The sequence below is a fragment of the Filicampus tigris genome, chromosome 1, assembly GCF_054856515.1.
Source record: "Filicampus tigris isolate MCC_2025a chromosome 1, RoL_Ftig_1.0, whole genome shotgun sequence".
NCBI classification, from domain to species: domain Eukaryota; kingdom Metazoa; phylum Chordata; class Actinopteri; order Syngnathiformes; family Syngnathidae; genus Filicampus; species Filicampus tigris.
In genome coordinates, this window is record NC_141217.1 from 34,976,975 (window position 1) to 34,997,002 (window position 20,028).

The 20,028-nt window shown below is 40.3% G+C and overlaps 1 protein-coding gene across 1 annotated transcript; it reads right to left on the reverse strand.

The window, feature by feature from the left end:
• Positions 1–52: 52 nt before the first annotated feature.
• On the reverse strand, positions 53–15,744 carry acp2 (acid phosphatase 2, lysosomal). The gene is made up of 13 exons (XM_086036339.1): positions 15,569–15,744; positions 11,549–11,644; positions 11,122–11,208; positions 8,610–8,670; positions 8,402–8,493; positions 8,210–8,308; positions 8,000–8,089; positions 7,807–7,890; positions 7,686–7,734; positions 5,851–5,939; positions 5,399–5,505; positions 3,352–3,527; positions 53–957 (listed from the first exon to the last, which is right to left on the reverse strand). Exons 1-13 carry the CDS (start codon positions 15,653–15,655, stop codon positions 815–817), a joined length of 1,260 nt encoding a protein of 419 aa, XP_085892465.1. The 5' UTR covers positions 15,656–15,744; the 3' UTR covers positions 53–814.
• Positions 15,745–20,028: the final 4,284 nt, after the last annotated feature.

A 20,028-nucleotide genomic window follows, 5' to 3' on the forward strand; every position in this document is an offset into this window, starting at 1 on the left:
AACTACAATTTACTTCAATAAATGATACATAAGCCAAGCCAATTAACATCACTATGATCTTGGGAGGGGTTTAATGTACCAGCAAAATTTGAAAAGAGCACCGAAGAAAACATGGACAGCAACAGCAACAAAAAAAAAAAAGTACAGAGTCATTTAATAATCTCCTTGAAACCAAACACCTCAGCTCAACGCTGACAAATGGTCCTCATTGCTCATCATGTAGTTTGATCATGAATTTAAAATGAAACAAAACTGCCGTACTGCAAACAAATATCAAGTCATTGAAATATGCTCCAGTGTTGCTGCATAAGTTAGTCAGTTTAAAACAGATGCTGACAAACCAAAGGTCATTTGGCCTCCGATTTGACCGACGGCAAAACAATTCACAAAATTCAAACAATGAACGCATTTGCAAGTAAGTAATGTAACCTCTCTAGGTAAAAAAAAAAACAAAAAAAACCCCCTCAAAAGTAAACATTCTTGACTTTCATTTTCACAATAGAATAGAATAGAATAAAACCATAGAATCAACCATTGACTGGATTCAAATCAGAAAAAACACACCAAAAAGGGTTAAAGGGTACAAATCTGTCCATGTCGCATTCTTTTGTCATCATGACAATATTGTGAAATATTTGTAAAAGCTTCTCTAGCCCCAAACGTCGTCCTCGCGGGAATAAAAACAGCGAGCGAGTTAAAAACCAGCGTTGACGAAGCTACGGAAAAGAGGTCAAAGTTCATCGTGAGCGTCATCTTCGCTGCTGTCCAGTGATGAAGAGCTGCTTGATCTGCAAAGGAGGAGCTTGCACTTCTGTCAGGACTCCTCGCCCCCCTCGTGGCTGATCTGGCGATATCCCCGGTTGCCCAACGGCTCCTTGTGGCGAACGATGGACAGGAAGAGGACGACGATGAGGACCAGCAACAGGCAACCGAACACTGCCAGAGTGATGATCACCTCTGAGGGGTGGTGAGACAAAAAGACCATTAACACCTCGTCGGGATGGGAATCACTTCATGTGCCGTGCCTTGCGTCGGGCTATTGCTGCAATCATCGCCCCAGCATGTAGACGACTTGAACAGTCACAACTGCAGTAAGCGACTCTGGTATTAGTCGTCATTTGCAGATAAAGAGTAAAGAATCGGATAAAGAATATATGACAGTGTTGTAATATTGTCGACCTACGTGTGTTGCTGCACTGTTTGTGTGCCAAGGGCCATTGCTTAAAAAAGCAGCAATGCTATTCGTTAGCCCATCCATGCAGTTTTGCAATGTTTGTTAGCATTAAGCTAAATGGACTTATTTAAAGGTGGTATCTCACTGAGGCTCAGGTGAGGGGAGCCTTCCCAACATGTGAAATTAACAATAACATGTCTCCCTTTTCAGTTCAACTATGTATATCATACAATTTAAGTAAACTGGAATTCTATCAAAGATGTCATTTTGACATCTGATCATGTTTTTTTTTTTTTTTTACATTTTTTTAAAGGGACGATTGTGTAAAATTCGGTGCCATCTCCCGATGAGCCAATAAAACACAAAGACGTAGGTTCCCGTGCATTTTGAAGCAGACGCACTACGGCGCCTCAGCGACCACAAGTCGCAAGGCCAATACCAATTTCTTCAGCAGAGGTCCAAGCAAAATGTCACCACAAATGACTTCTAGTATTCCCTCAAGTGATGAAGTTTTTTTTCACATGCTGTTGTCATGATGCTGAGTAACTATTTTTTTTCCTGAAACATCATTGCTATAATTTACAACATGATAAAATTCTTATTGTGCAAACTTAAAAAAAAAAAAAAAAAAAAAAAAAAACCTGATATGCTAAAAAAAAAAAAAAAAAAAAGTTTTGAAATCAGCATCAAAAATACATTTGGGGACACATTAAGTCATCTGGACGGTCGACTGGTTAGCAAGTCCGCCACAGAGGCCGTCGGGTTCGAATCCAGCCCCGGCCTTCCTGTGTGGAGTTTGCATGTTTTCCCCGTGCCAGCGTAGGTTTTCTCCTGTTACTCCGGTTTCCTCCCACATTCCAAAAACACGCATGGTAGGTTAGTTGAACACTCTAAATATGTGTTTTTCAAACTCTGTGCCCAGTGTGCCGCGAGATGTTTGTCAGGTGTGCTGTGGTAAATGATCTCATTTGTGTGCCTGTGCGGTCTAGCGCCTGGCGGCGTAATCCTGTCTTTACTTCATTGTAGTACTGTTCCATACCAGCAGGTGGCAGCAGCATCAGGTAGCTAATTGTCTTTGTTTCGAGACAAGCGAATTAGTGAGGTGTTTATCCAAACAGGCTCATGTTTCACACTGAGTAAGTATCAATATGAAACATTATAAAACACTTTTTTCTTAGTGTTTATTTAATTCCTATTCAAGACGTTATAATATAACGTCATTCTTCAACGTTAAAAAAATGCTTCTATAAACAATATAACACTTATACTGTTAGAAGAAGCTTTTTTTCCCCACAATTTCAGCTGGTGGTGTACCGCGGGATTTTTTCAATGAAATAAAATGTGCCTTGACTCAAAAAAGTTTGAATAACACTGCTCTAAATTGCCCCTAGGTGTGATTGTGAGTGTGAATGTTTGTCTGTGTGTGCCCTGCGTTTGGCTGGCAACCAATTCGGGGTGTCCCCCCGCCTACTGCCCCAGGTCAGCTGGGATATACTCCAGAATCTTGGCCCCTGAAATGCTCGAGTGCAGTTGATGAATGGAGCAATTGATCATTGTTGAGCTTCCCAAATGTCTGCACACTCTTCTTAATTTCTCACCTCTCTTTGTTTTATTATAGATACAGAGCCCAGGCAAATCAGCTCCTTGTTTCTGTTGTGTTGGTTTGATTGTGGTTCAATGAAAAAAAAAAAAAGCACAGTACTACATGAGTGGAGCCACAAAGTGTTTTCCCGATAAGGCCCTCGAGTGTCACAGTTCTGACGTTGCAGAAAGTTGGTGTGTGTGTGTGTGTGCAGGGGTCAATCAGCGGGTGTGCTGCTGTGAATCGTCAAATGTAATCCGTTCACGACGGTCCAGTTCAGTCGCATTTGGCCAGGTCGCTCGGAATAATTTTCTAACAAAACGAAATGTCGCAAGAAAAAGAAAGACCTTAATGACACAACAGAGCGAGGATGCCAAGGCTCTGAAAAAAATACAAAAGCCAAGTATAACAAAATATCGGCAGCACATTGATTCCTGTTAAGAAAATGTCAACTTGTGAAAAGCAGTTTTGGTTCTGCAGAACACAACAAATGAAGCTACAATGAAACAAACCTTCCGAGGGGCTAAGTATTGATATTTGACACCAGTGCATTAGTCAACGGTGTTATTTTTGTGTTGTAGAGTTCAAAGCTCACCTTTATTGCTCCCACTTGACGGCAACTGACACTCCTTCTGTCTGTCCTCAGATATAGACAGCTTTGTAATTCTCACAAACTCCTCCAGGGGGCAGTCAAGGGAGCAGCCTGGCAACTGAAGAGTATAAGGCTCAACCTTGCTGTCATTCCGGTAAAACATGGACACTGTCAGAGACCTGGGAGGACACAAAGCAGAGAGTAAGGCGAGAACTTTATCCTCCTAAGTTACTCAGCGTTTGGGCATTCCGTCCGCGCGAAGGCGGAGTTCAGGACCCTGAAACCCATAACGTTTATAACCAGTCCCTAGAGCGGATTGATCTCTAAACATCGCCCCTTGCGTTTCCGTGTGCGCGGCACATACGCGTACTTCCCTGGAATGACGGAGGAAAAAAAAAAGGGGGGGGGGGGTAGTGGTCGCAGTTTGATAATGTGTACACGTATCCCCATTTCTTGTTTTTACATTTTGATTTTGTTATACACTCTGTCTTTCCAAATGCGCATTAAGGACATTACTAGAACTGCATTTTTCCATCTCTGTAATATTGCTAAAAGTCGTCCAATTCTATCGAATAGGGATGCAGAAATGTTAATCCTTGCGTTTCAATTATTGTAACATTTTGCTCTCAGGTCTTCCCATGTCTAGTATTAAAAGTCTGCAGCTGGTCCAAAATGCTGCTGCAAGACTCAAACACTTTATTGCTGTGTGCAAATGCGATGCGGTGAGACTTTATACCATCGATGTTAAGCGCTAGTTGACATATTTCTTCTCTTATATATAATCTCACTTCCGTTTGTGCTGGCATGTTTTGGCTAGTATGCTAACCAATGTCATGAATAAGTGGTTATTGATCATCAAGAGATTAATCATCTCCCACATACCTATGTCACACATAGATGTGAGACGTGTGTGTGTGTGATGTGACTCGAATCCGGAAATACTCATTCGGCGCGAGTTTTTGACAGGCAGTTTGGAAATCAATTCACCACACATTCATGTATAGCCCTCCTACTTGTTCCTATTGTGTGTGTGTGTTATGAATTATTAACCTATTCCAGGATGTAATTCATCAAAAGTAATAAAACCTTTGTTGAAGTTGTTGAAAAGATAGGAAGTGGTCATGTAAAAGAAAATGAAATTAACAACAATAATGTTAGATATTTTAACATTTTTGTGAGCAGGTCAATCTTGCATCCCCGGGAGCTTGAGTGTGAGTTTTTTTTTTAATAAACTGCCATTACTCCAAAAGTATAAGTCCATCAAAATCAGTGATGTTATGAATTATTGACCTACTAAAGGCCCCAGTGTAATTAATCAATTATTCCACTTTGAAACTTTTTTGGGGGAAAATTTTACTTCGTTTGTGTTTATCCCTTCAAAAAAGCGGTGGTTGTAATAACAAAAGGGGTATGAAAACAAAACAACCAAAAAATTACAAACTTATATCAATACTTAGATTGGAAGTTATCAAAAAGAGCTGATGTGTTGAAAGAAAAAAAAAATCTAGTATTCATTATTTCAACACTTTTATAATTTTTCGTCCTTAACTCCTTTGATGCCTATATCGTTTTAAATTGTTTTTTTTTATAATCTACTAGTACACCCCCAACATCGAGTTAACTCGAGAAATGTGTTTTTTGTGTACATTTGATGCCCAAAGCTCTGACGCAATTAATCACATAGTTTCAACCTTGAGAAGCGTTGTAATGACGAGCAATCGCCAGTAGATGTCACCAATGTTATCAGACTCATTGCCAGTATGTAGCACAATCGTCATACAATTTTTTTGTTTTTTAGCATCAAAGTTTCTTTTTTAGAATTGTTTTGGGGTTTTGGGGGCGTATTGTGTCACTGTCTAGAGCAAATTTACAACTGGATGAACCAAAATTCCCTTCAGCTAAACCTAAACAAAACAGAGGTAATTGTTTTCGGCAATGGTCATGGCTCAATAAATATTTTTCAAAAAAGTCACAAAAGCCAGCTGTTGTGTGTATGCGTGCTTCCTTCCCTTATGCGTGTGCGTGTGAGTGTGTGTGCGTGCATGTGTACCCGCTGTCATCTGAATATAGCTCAATCATGTGACAGGAGGCATATGGGGGTTGTCTGCCATTGAAGACATTCAAGCTGACCTGCAGAGCTGTCACAGTAGTGTCATGCTGTCCAACACACACATACACACAAAGTTATTACTTCAGCCAATGTAAATACAGCAATCAACGCTCAAAGTGCGGTATTTAGCATAGCGCTGGCGTGGGGCCAAAACCACGCGCCGCCAAATTAGTCGCTTTCCACGAGAGCCCAAAAATGGCCAGTTTGTTCAACCATTTGCATTGCATCGTGAAAGAAAGAAAGCCATTTTCAAAACATTCGAAAAAATAACACCCCCACACGCGTTGACTAACCAATATTATACACTTTTGAACAAATATGAAATTCACCAAAATGTGACTTATGAGGTTTTGGCCCGACGCCAACGACATGTTGCTGCTATTGTATCTCACCGCAGAGAGCATCATCAATTTCAGATGTTGCCTTTCCTTAGATAAAGCCACTCGGGAAAGATTCTTCACTATTTCACCCAACAGGATCCCTGATGGAGAGAAAAGTGAGCCGCCATTAAATGAAGTCAATGTTCATTTTTACAAATAAAGACAGCACTTCATCACCAAAACGTCGGATACATGACAAATCAGAGACGGACCGAGCCACGGCCTCCCGATTGTGACATGAGACGGAACGGTAGTCAATTATGATGCAATCTGAAACTGTCGCTGTTGCCGAACAACTTGAGGAAGCAAATCGTTTGCCGACACAATTTATGTCACAATTTATTCAGTTAGCCAAGCTTGGTCATCTTTTTTCTTTGTACAGTGGTTCCTTGACTTACAAATTTGTTCTTTGATCACCTTCACAATGATCTTTTCCCATTGAAATGAGTGGAAAGGCCATTAATCCTATCCAGCCTACCCCTAAATAATATTTGTAATGTGTTTTTAATAAGAGTAACATTCTACAGTGTTTGAATTGTTTCTAAAAACATTAACATAAACCAGAATGTAAAACATTAAAAAGTGTATTATCATGATTAATTTGTGCGGTTCCATCTGGTGTGCGCACCTCGGCCGCCGGGGGCATTGTAATAAAGATAAAAATGGAGGAGACGGCCACAACTGTAATACTGTAATTGTTTTGTAGACGACAAATATGCAAATATCTGCTTTTGGAGTATTCTTGTCAGCAATGTGAGGACCTCCTGAAACTGAGACTCTTCTCCAAAACAGGGCAGATCATTTCCAACAGACGAAACCAGATGAGCTGCTCAAAGCAGAAGCACTTAGTTGTTCTCACTGCCAATCTTAACCACACAAAAGTATTCTGGATGCTGGGTCCCCTCCCCCCCACACCTTTTTGTTTTACATATTTTCAGTTATATTTTGTTGTGTTTTGGAGTGCCAAAACAAAACAAAAAAAATACACAAGCTTAAATTATTAAAAGCTCAACTGAAAATAGTTAGGTTTGTTTGTACTTAATTTTTTTTGTAGCTCTATGTAAGGTAAATAAATAATGGATTTTTTCTTTGAAATAAATGTTATTTTATGAAATTACATTCCAGATGTTTTAAAAATCCATTTAGCTTTGCTTCTAGAAAAGAAAATAAAGTTTGCTGCTATACAAAAAATGGATTTAAGAAATAGAAGCTGTTGATTATATAAAAAAAGAAAACCTACTGTTTATTCATTAACCCTTATTCAGTTCAATATAATTAAACTACAAAAATATATCAAAAACAAAAAAAACAGCTCCACAAAGTTAGAAAGTTGTTCCTCAAATTAAGTCAGATTGAAAAGTGCTCTACAAAGAAAAATCGACATATTTCGAACCTTGCAACACCAGATCTGTATTTTTTTGGCCAGTCTACAGCGTTTTGCAATCTGTTTAGTTACGCATTAATCTTGCCAAATTCCCTAAGGCAAAGTTAGTAGGAGCTTTAATTCTCTTCGCTGTATGTTTAGCTTGGCAGTAAATGTCAACTACAGTGTCAATAACTCTTAAGTCAAGGTACTATTGTATTTCCTGACATTCTGGATGCCCTGTGGCAATCGGATTCATCTTAAAGGGCAGTCTGGCTATTAGCCCAGACTTCTGGCATGGTTACAAGCCACATGTTTATTGTGTGATATGCTGTGTCGGTAATCTTGAGTGGGCATAACACAAGTAGAGCCGGTAAGACTGCATTTTGTTTTGCGTCATGTGAGACTCTCACATTTTAAAAATACGAGCAAGATATTCCAAATCTTTTTTTTTTTTTTAAAGTGTACAAGTCTTAACACACACCTCCCTGCAGCCGGCTCTTCTCCTGCTGTTTGTAGACACCAAATAAAACCTAGGAAGATTGGAGCATATTTGGATTAATAACAGTTTGAAATCCAGAAAAAAATAAAAGAACAGTTTTTACCCGGAATCCGAAGTCTTTCAGAAAGTGGAGCCTTTCCCACACAGAAGGGGTCAGCCAATCAGGAGCTGACTTGTTATGACGTGACTAAAAAACACATCCATACACACTTTTTTTTCTATATATATGTATATATATTTTTATATATGTATATGTGTATATATGTATATGTATGTATACAAATCCAAGTCTTCACCTCACAGAAGAGGGTGTCGTACACACTCCAGACAGAATCCACACTCATCGTCTTCAGTCCCGTTTTATTCTGCACCAGCGCCATAATGTCCTGGAGAAAATAAAAACAAAAGAGTGATTCATCCCACGCCTGCCAAGTAAAGCTGCTCCATTTCAATTACTCTTAAAAAGTCATTATAGTACATGCTGCAGAAAAGGAGAGAAGGGGCACCTGGTTGGCAGCAGTGATGTTACGGAATTCCTCCGTTTGTTCAGTCTCGTTCATGAGCTCCTCAAAGCGCGGACAATCTCGCTGAGGAAAGGCCAGCAGCTGAAAAATATGACAAGAGTCTCTGATCGATAAGAGAGAAAATCACAAGAGAAAAAGAATTTAAATAAGAAGAAGAATAAAAAATGTGCATACCTTCTCTTCACTTTGTGGAACTGTGTGCACAGGGATGGGCTGCCACATTATGTTTGGTGAGAAAACCTGCTCGCCATTGGGGGGGTACAGACCTGCAAGGGAAGCCTGTTTACAATTCGAGGTCCTAAACCCTCTAAGTCACCATTTAGATTGAAGCACCTTCAGGGGAACTAGACAAACAAAAAGGAGTGCAAGCGGGTGACGTAACCTGCAAGGTTGGCCTCGGCACTCATCAGGGTGCGATCGTAGTCTGTGCTGCGAACTGAGATCTGAGGACAAAGAAGTTGCAGTTGAAGGCTGGACTGCACCTTTCATGACTGGAATAACAAGATGCTCCTAATACCTGAGCACCTCTCAAATTTCTTTGCCATTCAACAAATTGGAAAAACACTATTGCGACAATATGGCCCGAGGCACTGTCCGATCCATGGAACCTCGCATGGAACCGCCGGTGAGAAGACCATTCTCTCATTTGACCAAGGCAGAAAAGACGGTAAACGGCTTGCTTAGCCTTCCTTTTTTTTTAGTGTAGTTGTCATGTTTGACGCGTCGGTTTTGACTGAGGTAAATTGCTTCATAGCTAGGTGGGTGGACCAGGGGCTGTAATTTGCATTTCAACAGATAATCTGTTTCCAAAGCAGGTTCGACTTAGAAATTGAGACGTTTTTTAACATTCATTGAGGGAGTGGCGGAGCGGCTACACTGGTTCACTGAGTTTAGAGTTTCCTGATTCTTGTAACGCAGAAGTGGATAGTACACTATTGTCTAGTGCAGGGAGCCCAAGTCCGTTCCTCGAGAGCCCCTATCCGGCATGTTTCATTCATTTAGGATCATTATCAGGTTTCTCGGAACTTGCTGGTGAGCTGGTCATTTGAGTCAGGTTGTGTTGGAGGAAGGAGGCATCTAAAACTGGCTGAATTGGGGCACTTAAAACAAGAAATATTAAGAACATGTTCCCAGCAGGCCCACTAGTTGAAACATGACATTCTGATTAATTTTGCGTTTGTGGAATATAAGTTAAGCAGCAAAAAGGAATCGTTTTTAGCCATTTCTGGGGGCGGCCATTTTGTCTTCTGTCGACTGATAATGACATCACAACTGCTCACAACAACCAATCACAGCTGACCTGTTTTCTGAATCTGAGCCGTGATTGGTCATTGCGAGCAGTTGTGATGTCACTTCAGTCGACAGAAGACAAAATGATGTCATTTTCTGTGAAATTAATCGAAATTCACTTACACTTACGATTGTTACACTCCCACAATTACAAAATTGGCATAATTGTAAAAAACGATTATTGATACGCAATTATATCCAACTTGTTTACACAAGGAAATCATACTTGAATTTATACATTCGCACCTTTTGTATTTTAAAATATAAAATAAATATAAATATATAAAATATATTATAAAGTATTGTTTGAATAATCGTGATTTCAATTATTACCAAAATAATCGTGAGGTATGTATACATATATATACATATATATATATATACATACATATAGATATATACATACATATACATATATATATATACATATATACATTACATATATATATATATATTTTTTTTTTTCATAATCGAGCAGCCCTACTATGCACGGCAGCTCACGACGTATTTCCCCCCGTACGAGTTTCCGGCTTACGTACATTCCAAGCTATCGGGACGCCATTTGGAGGAAAAATAACCTAATTCTTTATATAATCTTTACATGCGTTTTTGTAAAAGGCCTATTCTATAGCTCGGAGCTGGTGCTTTATAAGGTGGAAATGTCCTCCGAAGTTGTGATTTTAAAGACGAAAGAATTATCATCATAACAATTATTTTGGGACAAATCGCATGAACTTCTCTGTTCTTTCATTTCATGAACTTTTTACTGTTTGTGAACTTTACTATGAATTACTCAAAGGGTTGTTTTTAAACAGCATATTTATTTTTTCTATTTTTTGTATTATTTTTCACCGACCCCGCGAAGGGCGACTAGCGCCGCAGCTGTGGAGATCTGTGGGAAGGGCCCGGCCCGTCTTGAGTCACCGCCGCCGCCACCGCCCAGAAGGAGGGGCTGCATGCAGCAATCTTCAAGTGTTGGATTTTTTTTTCAAAGTCCAACTTTGAAATTTCGCCAAGCTGACCACCGGGGCTTGTCACGCAGCTGCGCATCCGAAACGGACGCGGTCGAACGGGCCACCTTGCACCGCGATTCCAAAATTCATATTCACAGCCCAATATTTGGGATTTTGTGCAGGTGATAATGTTTTTTCCTGTGGACGTTCACATTTAATGTCAATAAATTCTAAAATATTGCGCAGACCACTTTGATATTTTCACAGATTGAAGTGGACAACAGTAGGAATGTGCTTATGGATTTTGGTGGAAATTGGTCATGGTTTTCAGATACTATGTGACAACAGAACGTGACAACTGAGCCAGGAAATTACAAAATTGCCTCCTTACTTCACTGGTGTAGTCTGGCTGATATGTCAATCCAACAGTCTCGTCACGATTTGAGGGCGTGACAACTTGTGCTGAAATTGTGGGTTTGTTCTATTTGGCAGTATCTTTGAAGCTAAGGATTCTTTTTAGTACATAGATTTTTTTCAACTTGATCTTTTTCACCAGAACAGTTGAAAGTCACGTGATCGACCCAGAATCAGAAAAAAAAAAAAAATGGTGCCTATTGTTTACATACACGATGAAAAGGTCCAAACATTTACCTCATGTCGGAGATAGCTTTCATTAAGAAAGCCGTTATAACGCTTCCTCAGAAACTGGCCCAGCTCCAGGTGCTGCCGCATCCCTTCCTGAGAACAAACAAAACCATGCAGCACGACTCATTACAAGGAGAGCACGCGTGTCACACGACTCAGGTCAACTTCATTTGATTTGCATTCTCAAATATTTTGATAACGTAACAAGATATGTACCTAACCTAAAAGGAGCAATTGATCACATTCCCGATGGAAGCCTCCAAAATGCACCCATAAAAGCAACAACGAGTCGTTTCAGCTTCTTGAGTCTCTTAAAATTCGGATGTACCAGTTTTAGGGTTGACCAAAGAGACGTCACAAAGGGAATCATTATGTATACAGTAGAGGGAAAACAAATGTTAATGTCATGTTATATCTACGTACGGTCCGGTACCTGTGATAGCTGTCCAAAGCCTTGAGGCCAGGCGCTCTCTTGGTATGGGTCAGTGGGATAGGCTTTGACTGGTGATCTGTCCCCATGTCGAAACAACTGCATGACAGAGAAGCCACGTGTGTCAGACTCAACTGTTCCCCCATGATTGGATTCCAAAACGCTTATCTTGGTCGCTCCTATTTTGTCCAGTCCACCCCCTACCAATCACCCACAGATAGTTTCCACGCTTTGTTTAAACCTTTTTTACACGTTCAACAATTTAACAACAATACTGTAAGTCAACACAAATGTCGTTTCTTAACAATCAATGTGACTTTTTCTCGATTCAAGGCCTTTTTGGTCCCTACGGGATGGATAATCGTAAGCAAAGTGCTCTAACCTTACTCAGGCTTTCTTTCACATATGTCCAATAGTATTTCTATCAGTACTCTTCAGATTAGGCTCATGTTTTGCTCTTGGCCATTCTTGTTTTAGTAAATACTGATTTGTGTCGTAATTCTGTTGGCAGATCCATGTTCCGGATCTGCAACCAAGCTTTCTGACATTGGGCAGAACATTTCACTCCAGGATTCTTTGCAGTCCTGCGTTGCCTTTGCACCCAGTACAGGTTCAACGCACCCTGTGTTGGATTTAGTGAAGAACATAACTGGGCCTGCTCTTTATTCAGCAATTGGTTTCGGTGTTCTTTGTCTTTCTACAGATGGCACAGGCAAAATTGTTGTTTCCTCTTGTGATAGAAAAAAACCCACAATCGTTAAAAGAACATTGTCCCACAACTCATTGTGGCTTGTCAATATACATTTCAGCGAATTCTAGACACGTTAGTTTCAAGTTACAGACACTAAGACACAGTCAGCACCATACAGCTCGACTCAGCAGACAGGAATGATGTTTTGTTTTGTTTTTCTCTAAAGAATACATTCTACAAACCCAATTCCAATGAAGTTGTGACACTGTGTTAAACATAAATAAAACAGAATATAATGATTTGCAAATCTTGTTCATGATATTATGGACTGTAGATGATGAAAACCCCAAATTCCTTGCAATTGTACAATGAGGAACATTGTCCTTAAACTGTTCGTCTGTGTTTACCTAACAGTATCTCCACAGGATTGGCATGTCTCCGGCACCGAATGTTATGTAATCGGTAGGGATAGACCGATTTATCGGCCGGGACGATTATCGGGGCCGATATTTGGCATTTTGGCAATTATCGGCATCAGCCTTTTTTTTTTTTTATTTTAAGGCCGATAAATTAAAAATTGCTTTATTCGTGCTTGACTGGCCCCGCCTGCACAGGCAGATTGGGCCGCCCAAAGCACCATCTGATTGCTTCCCAGTGACGTGCGTAACAGCCAATCAGCATAAAGCTGCGTGTGTGCTCCCTGCTCGCTCTCTCTATGTGTCTCCTGGACGAGCCAGGCACATACACGACGGGAGTCGGCGAGTTAGTAGTTCAAGGTAATGCAATAGACTTCGCCGAAATTTTTGTAAATGTCAGTCTACTATAACTCACTTGTAACATTACTATGAGACCTTCTGTGTCATATAAACGCAAGGGGCAATTCTGCTCGCCACAGTAAGCTGCCTTGCGCCTCAAGCTAACCACTCCCCCAATGTCACAAAAGTTAATTTGCTTTGTGAATGATGTTGGCTCCTGAGAGAAGTTGCTGATAATATCGGGAAATGGTGGTAAAAGTAAGAAGTGAGTGAGTGCCAATGTGTGCGTGTTTGTGTGTGAGCCACGTAATGAAAAGCTAAACTCAACTTTATTTATAGAGCACTTCAAAACAACCAACTGCTCCAAGTGCTGTACATGGTGCAAAAATTGACGGCAAAGTACTGCATGTGAAAGTCCGATCTTGGAAACATGCTTATTTTTCTGGCTAGTAGCTGTGTTGAGGATTCACTTTTATGTTTTTGAACTTTAAAACAAAGATGTGTGAAAGATAAACATTTCAGTTATAGTGGATTTTTAGAAAACTATTTACTGTCAGGAGATATTTGTTAGACATGCAGCTGAGCCCTGGGAGCTCCCTGCACTTTTTGGTGAGACTTAAAACAAAAACATCTTGTAAATCACTAAAGTTGTTTAATAAACATGGGCTTAAAGGCATTTAAACTAAGTGTTGGAGTTTTTATTTTTCCTAAATTTGACACCATTTTATCCCTTTTTTCTACAAATAATTATCAGCCGCCTTGACTACATTAAATCGGTATCGGCCCTGAAAAAAGCATATCGGTCTATCCCTAGTGTCAAGCTGTTGAAGTGGTATCGTGCATTTTTACGATTAGCAGTACTGTAAAGATAATATCGGTATCAGTGTATTCCTTGCAAATACCAATCACACATTGCTGACTCCACCATCAAAAACAAACCCAAATAGTGTGTACTGCTGTGCTTATTTGGTCTTTGACCTTCTCTATGTTCTCCAGTATAAACTCAATAAAAACATGTGACTTCTCAATCAGTTCAATCATTAGCCGGACCAATGGCAAACAAAACAACTTTTGTTTAGAGTTGGGGGAAAAACATCAATGCAAAGACCTTTAGTTGTACATTGTACAGTAACACTGTGACATGTCAGATGTTTGATGCCATGGTGTTAAAATGCTAAATTATGACTGGGTCCAAAACGATTTCAATTGTCACATCCCTGACAGATTCTGTGTCTCTTTAGTTATTACAACCTACCGATGCACTGGCAGCATATCATCAAGTGTAATTACAAAAGCTATGAAGGGTTAAATAACCTGCACAGATATGAAGAGCAGCAGCAGAGTTGAACGACAGTAGCTGTAAAGCATTGTAATTTATCTGTAAAAATAACCTGGACACACCTGTTCCCCAGTAAGCCACTTAAGTACACCGGAGAGTGAATTAATCAGCTAAGCACACACTCATTCTAACATGTATAAAGTGTAAAATTGTCACATGTAAAGTTGTTTGCAGTCATACGACAATGACGTGTAGAGAGCGTGGTCACTGGACACCGTGGTGAAGGAACTATCAATATATATTGCTGGAAATTCAAATGCTGTACAGTGAATTGCCTAAATGACCATTCAAATGTACTGTATTCAGATAGGATAGAGCCACAGACATAACATGAGGAGATTTTTTTTTTTGTTTTGTTGCCGTAAGTTTCCACACATAGGAAAATGTACATTTTTTATGTTTTGTTTTGTTGTTGTTTGTTTCATGTCTGAAACTAAGGAAAACATTACCATGGTTTCCTACAGATGGAAAAGAATATGATTCAGAAACGCTAAGTGTCACAGATATATAAAAATAGGTACAGCATGATCATGAAATACTTATTTGTGGCATGAATTAACTGTAGTTTTGTTTTGGGAGGTTAGGTAACCAAATCATGCGCATCTTCTGTAGAATCGATAAGGTTGTTACTATACTGTTCTGAGGCTACTTAAGGGACAAATTTAGTGTGATTGAGGGCGATTGGCTACAAAAAAAAATTGTGGCATTGCAAATAATCATTACTGTCATACTGGCAAAAGTCATTTAAACACACTTAGTTGACAAGAAGCCATGTTAATAAAATCGCGCAACTTGGTTCCAGCGAGAAGCATTTAAATACAGTATACTTGATAGCAAGCCATGTTGCTTCAGGACATTGAACATTGAAGTTACAAGCTTAGTTGCGCTCCATTTGTATACCACCCAGACGTCGGAAAGACTCAAAGGGATAACAAAAGCCCAGAAAGTTATTTCGTGTCAAAAATGTCTCTCCTTGTGCGTACGTAATCCACATTCCCAGGCTAAAATTGGACATTGGTCATAAATAAGCATTTTGTGTTCACGTTATATTTAAATTGTCACAATTTGTTCACCCCCACCTCCCAAACATACACACTTCCTCAGATTTCATGTCTGGGGGCTCAGGTAGACTGTATTGTAGTAATTACACGAGTCTTGTCATGAGTTTTGGAATCTGCTTCGCCGAACGAGTCTAGTTGGCGCGGGTCGCGCAACCAGCACCGACCGTACATACTCACCACGGTTACATATTCCAGTTTTTTCCCCGCTGTCACTTTCACGCAGAGCGCGTCCACCGTCAGAAGGAGCAGAAATCTGGGGAGCATGACAGTCTGTAAAGCCGATCTTTTCTTCGGCGAACTGCAACAGCTTTAGCCAAACAGCTCGCAGTTATGTCACGTGATGCCGCGAGCACTACACATGAACGAGCTTTGACATCATTTACATAGACCCCGCCTTGGTTGATGCATATTTGCGATAGCGCGTCCGCCATATTAGATGTGTCCTATAATTCGTCTATCATTCACGCAGACAAAATGCATAATACACAGTTAGTTAGGCAACTAAACAATGAATGTCCTTTTTAATCTGATGATTACAAAATGTTTATTATAATTGCAGTAAAAGTACTGCATATAATGCACGAGGAAATCAGTATATCATGGACATATTAGAAAAAGAGAAAAATCCTGAACTGTAGATTTTGTCAACATCAAACCTTGTGGTATTACTACAACAAATTGGGGGTGGGGTGGGGGGTAATTAGTTTAAAACAAAAATTATTACCTATGAAAGGTTATTCCTAAATCCGTTGTATGAAGTTGGCGTTGTCTGCAACTGAGTACGTGAAAACAATGCGCAAGCATCCTTGTTACGATTTGTTTTCGTGCTGTCCACAAACATGAACGCTGTGACACTGCCCACACTAGGTGATCGTCGCCTTAGCTAAAATGACATGCATGTCGCATCGACGTACAGATGTTCATACATCAGAGTACCAAAGTTAATGTTTGACGTACGCATTCTACGTTTGCCTTGTCTCCAGGCAGTTATGCTGACACGTTTCGTGTTGTTTACCTATCACTCCAATTTTTAGTTTTTTCTTACAAGGTACCGTCGAGTGATCAAGTAATATGATGGAATTTTTAAAAAGGCGTTAAAATGTGTACTTTTTAGGGTCCGATGGTTTGTCATGGGGCAGCGACCTCAAGAGTACAGCCAAGGGTACCCTCATTCCACGCAATATATGGACCCTTTGTCGGCCAAATATGTACCTAAAGCCTGGCGCGTATGTGGTGCCATTGGCGATCATTGCCGTCTTGTGCGGGAACAATTTTGACCGCGTATGTCGCTGCGCCATCGGCGCCGAGGATCAAAGAGGATGTAATTCTCGAGACCTCTTATCCAGCACGGGGGTTGGAGCCTATCTGAGCTGACCTCGGGCGAAAGGCGGACTACACTTTGAACTGGTCGCCATCCAATCGCTAGGTACACACAGAGACGACAACCATGCACACAATCAGTGAGCTGGGTTGTTCGACCAAGGCGCTCGGTGTGACGCCACGCGGTTATTAACCACAGCGCATGCGCTCTTCAAACACCAAATATGGCGGCACCCTTTCAGTACATTTCGGAGGCTCTCCTGGAGGACAAATTAGTTGATCTTTGGCAAGATTGCGCCTGCCTTTACAGTGTCAGGTCCTTGGAATAGGACAAGCACAAACGGTACAAGGCGATGCGATATTTGTTCGGCTTCAAGATCAGTTTATTCTGACTCGGAGATCGCCATCTTGAATGGTCACATGATCCCATACACGTGATCAACGCAAACAAATTTTAGCAGGGAGACAGCAGATGGCGCAACGCCTCGGGTGCGTCGGGGTACAATATAATATACCCTGTATAGCCAAACCTGTACTCACTAGGTCAAACATGAAACTAAAGAAATATATTTTTGAAATAAAGTTATTTACATACTGTTGTAATTTTTAGCGGGTCCATAGGGCGTAAACTCAATTTATAGTTCACAAAAAACGAACTATTTACTCAATCGTTCGTGTTAGCTTTCAAGAAGGCATCCAATGGAAATAAGAACTCGCCCAAGTTGATTGAATTTGCTCGTATATTTCTTTCAATCTCTGGAATAGTGGAATCATACAAAATCAGATCTGGGCTGCTTTTCTTACCACGCGAATGCTTTCACCCGTGAAAGGCGAAGTCAGAAAAGCGCACGGTCTAAAATGCAACCCTCACATTTATAATGTTGTGTTGTCCCGACAATAAGTCGGGACAAAGTTTAGATGTCTGTATAGCTCGTTCTTTCCAGCTGCATTTTTTTTTACCAAGGCGTCCTAACCTCCAAATTCTCCCCTTGTTCCCATAAACATCCTTGAACTTACATTCCACTACACAAGACTACTTGAATGCACGTGTGTGAACTAACGTGTGAATGCACGTGTGTGTGCGAAGTGCGCGTGTGAGCGTGTGGCACATTAGAACACACAAAAAAGTACACGAGACACAAAGGGTGTCTTGATTCCATTACTGTTGATCTTCAACTGATTATGTGTGATGACCATAACGATAATACCATTACATAAATGTGTAATGCAATTACTGTCTGATCAACATATGGCTAACATATTTGTTTTTGGTTAAATAGAGTTAGTAATTACCAGGCTGACTCTAATATGGAACAGATCATTCAATACATTTTTTTTTTAACTTTATAAATTTTTTAAAGTAGGACTCAACCCAAAGATATTTTTTTCAAGAATATGTTCTATGCAAGACCACTAGTTGAAACAAGGCATTCTGAAAAATGTTGCGTTTGTGGAATAAGAGTTAATCCACCCGTTTTTAGCCATCTCTGGGGGCGGCCATCTTGTCACTTCTGTCGACTGAAACTGATGTCATAACTGCTCAGGGCTCAGGCCAATCACGGCTGACCTGTTTTCTGATGCTTAGCCGTGATTGGTTGTTAACTGAGCCCCGAGCAGTTGTGATGTCATTTTCAGTCGATATAAGTGACAAAATGGCCATCCCTGAGATGGCTAAAAGTGGGTGGATTTTGCTGCTTAACTCATATTCCACAAATGCAATATTAATCAGAATGCCGTGTTTCAACTAGTGGGCCTGCTGGGAACATATTCTTAAAAAAAGATTTGGGTTGATTTCCAGTTTAAACAACAACAGTCAACATTCACAAAGATTGATGTTCTAACACCTTACAAAAAAACACATGAAACAATAAAGTTGACTGTTTTGGACCTAAGACCCAATATGCAGTCTATGAAACATTTGGTTAACAGTTACAATTAGTCATCATTAAGGTGCAATGTTTGGCAAGAGTGTTTGAAAAACATGCCATGCTATGTTAAAAAGTGTTATATTTGAGTGAAACTTGAGTGCCACGTTTAAAAACAAAACGAGCTGGGCAATTGAACCTTTTTTGCCGGTCCGTCTTCCGTCCATGACCTGTGTACCCTTCAGGCCTCGTCCCTCCGTCCTTACTCATAAAAATTATCGGCCCCGACCCCGTCCTTTTAAAGCGGTTCTAACCTTACATCCGCTCCAACCCACCAAATTTAAAAAAAAAAAAAAAAAAGCATCCATGCATGACGCTCCGCGGGAGAGATGCTAACAGCAGATGCTTATTTAAACCTCATTAGCTGGCTAATTTACAATTCAAACCCGCTGTGGACACGCTTCACACGCGCCACTAATAGTTACCCAACTGCGCGTACTTACTTCCATTGGGAGCCCCAGCAGGAACGCTGTGCACTGAACACATTTGGTCTGCACGGAGGGGAGTGTAGGCCACTTGATTGCGATGTCGAAACCTTTTTTTTGCTGGGAGTCTTTCGTTTCAAATATCGCGAAGCGATTAAAGTTTTAATTTTTATCCTAAAATTTGCATACCTTAACTAGAATCCCACGGTGCATTTTAGCCAAAGGTACAATCCTAGTGGATGAATGCACTTTTAAACCCTTGTTGGTTCTGTGCGAAGCAAGAGTGTCAATACTTCTTCTCTTGCTGCTGCTGTGGTGACTTCTTGTTCTTCATTGTCGTCTTTTTTTTTAGACGACGAAGAAGAAGCTCTGTCATATTGGAAGTAATCATGGCAAGTTAACTTTCGATTTAGACATCAACAAGGCCCTTTGGATAAAATGCAACACGGGATTCTAGTTGAAATAAGCTAAGACAAACTTTAACAAACACTTTAAAGCAGTACTGGGCAAGAAATTGACCTTAATACAATTTTTCACAACTCTTTTGATGAAACATTGACTTACAAGTAAAGTAGTTGAATGGGACTTCATGCCCTGAGGGGGTCTGTATCGTTTTTACTGGCACAAAGCAACTTCGAGGAGGATGGGATCAACCCTGGCACACAAAAAAATACAAATGTCCCGAATTGCTTTACGGAATACTCACTTCCTCCTTTCACTGTAAGGACGGCTCAGGATTTCACGACACTACGCGCTGGCACGCATGGGAAATGTGGTTGATTTTTGTCAAAACACTACCGCTTTTGTCCACATAGTACCGCCATAATCAACAAAAACTAACATATGACACAGGGTTGCTTTAACATTTTATTTGCAGATTTTTTGTCATCCTGAATGCGTAGTGCTTGTTAGGGTGGATGTCGCGCCAGACCCAGGTTTTTTTGTTTTTTTTTCCATTCAAGTTGGT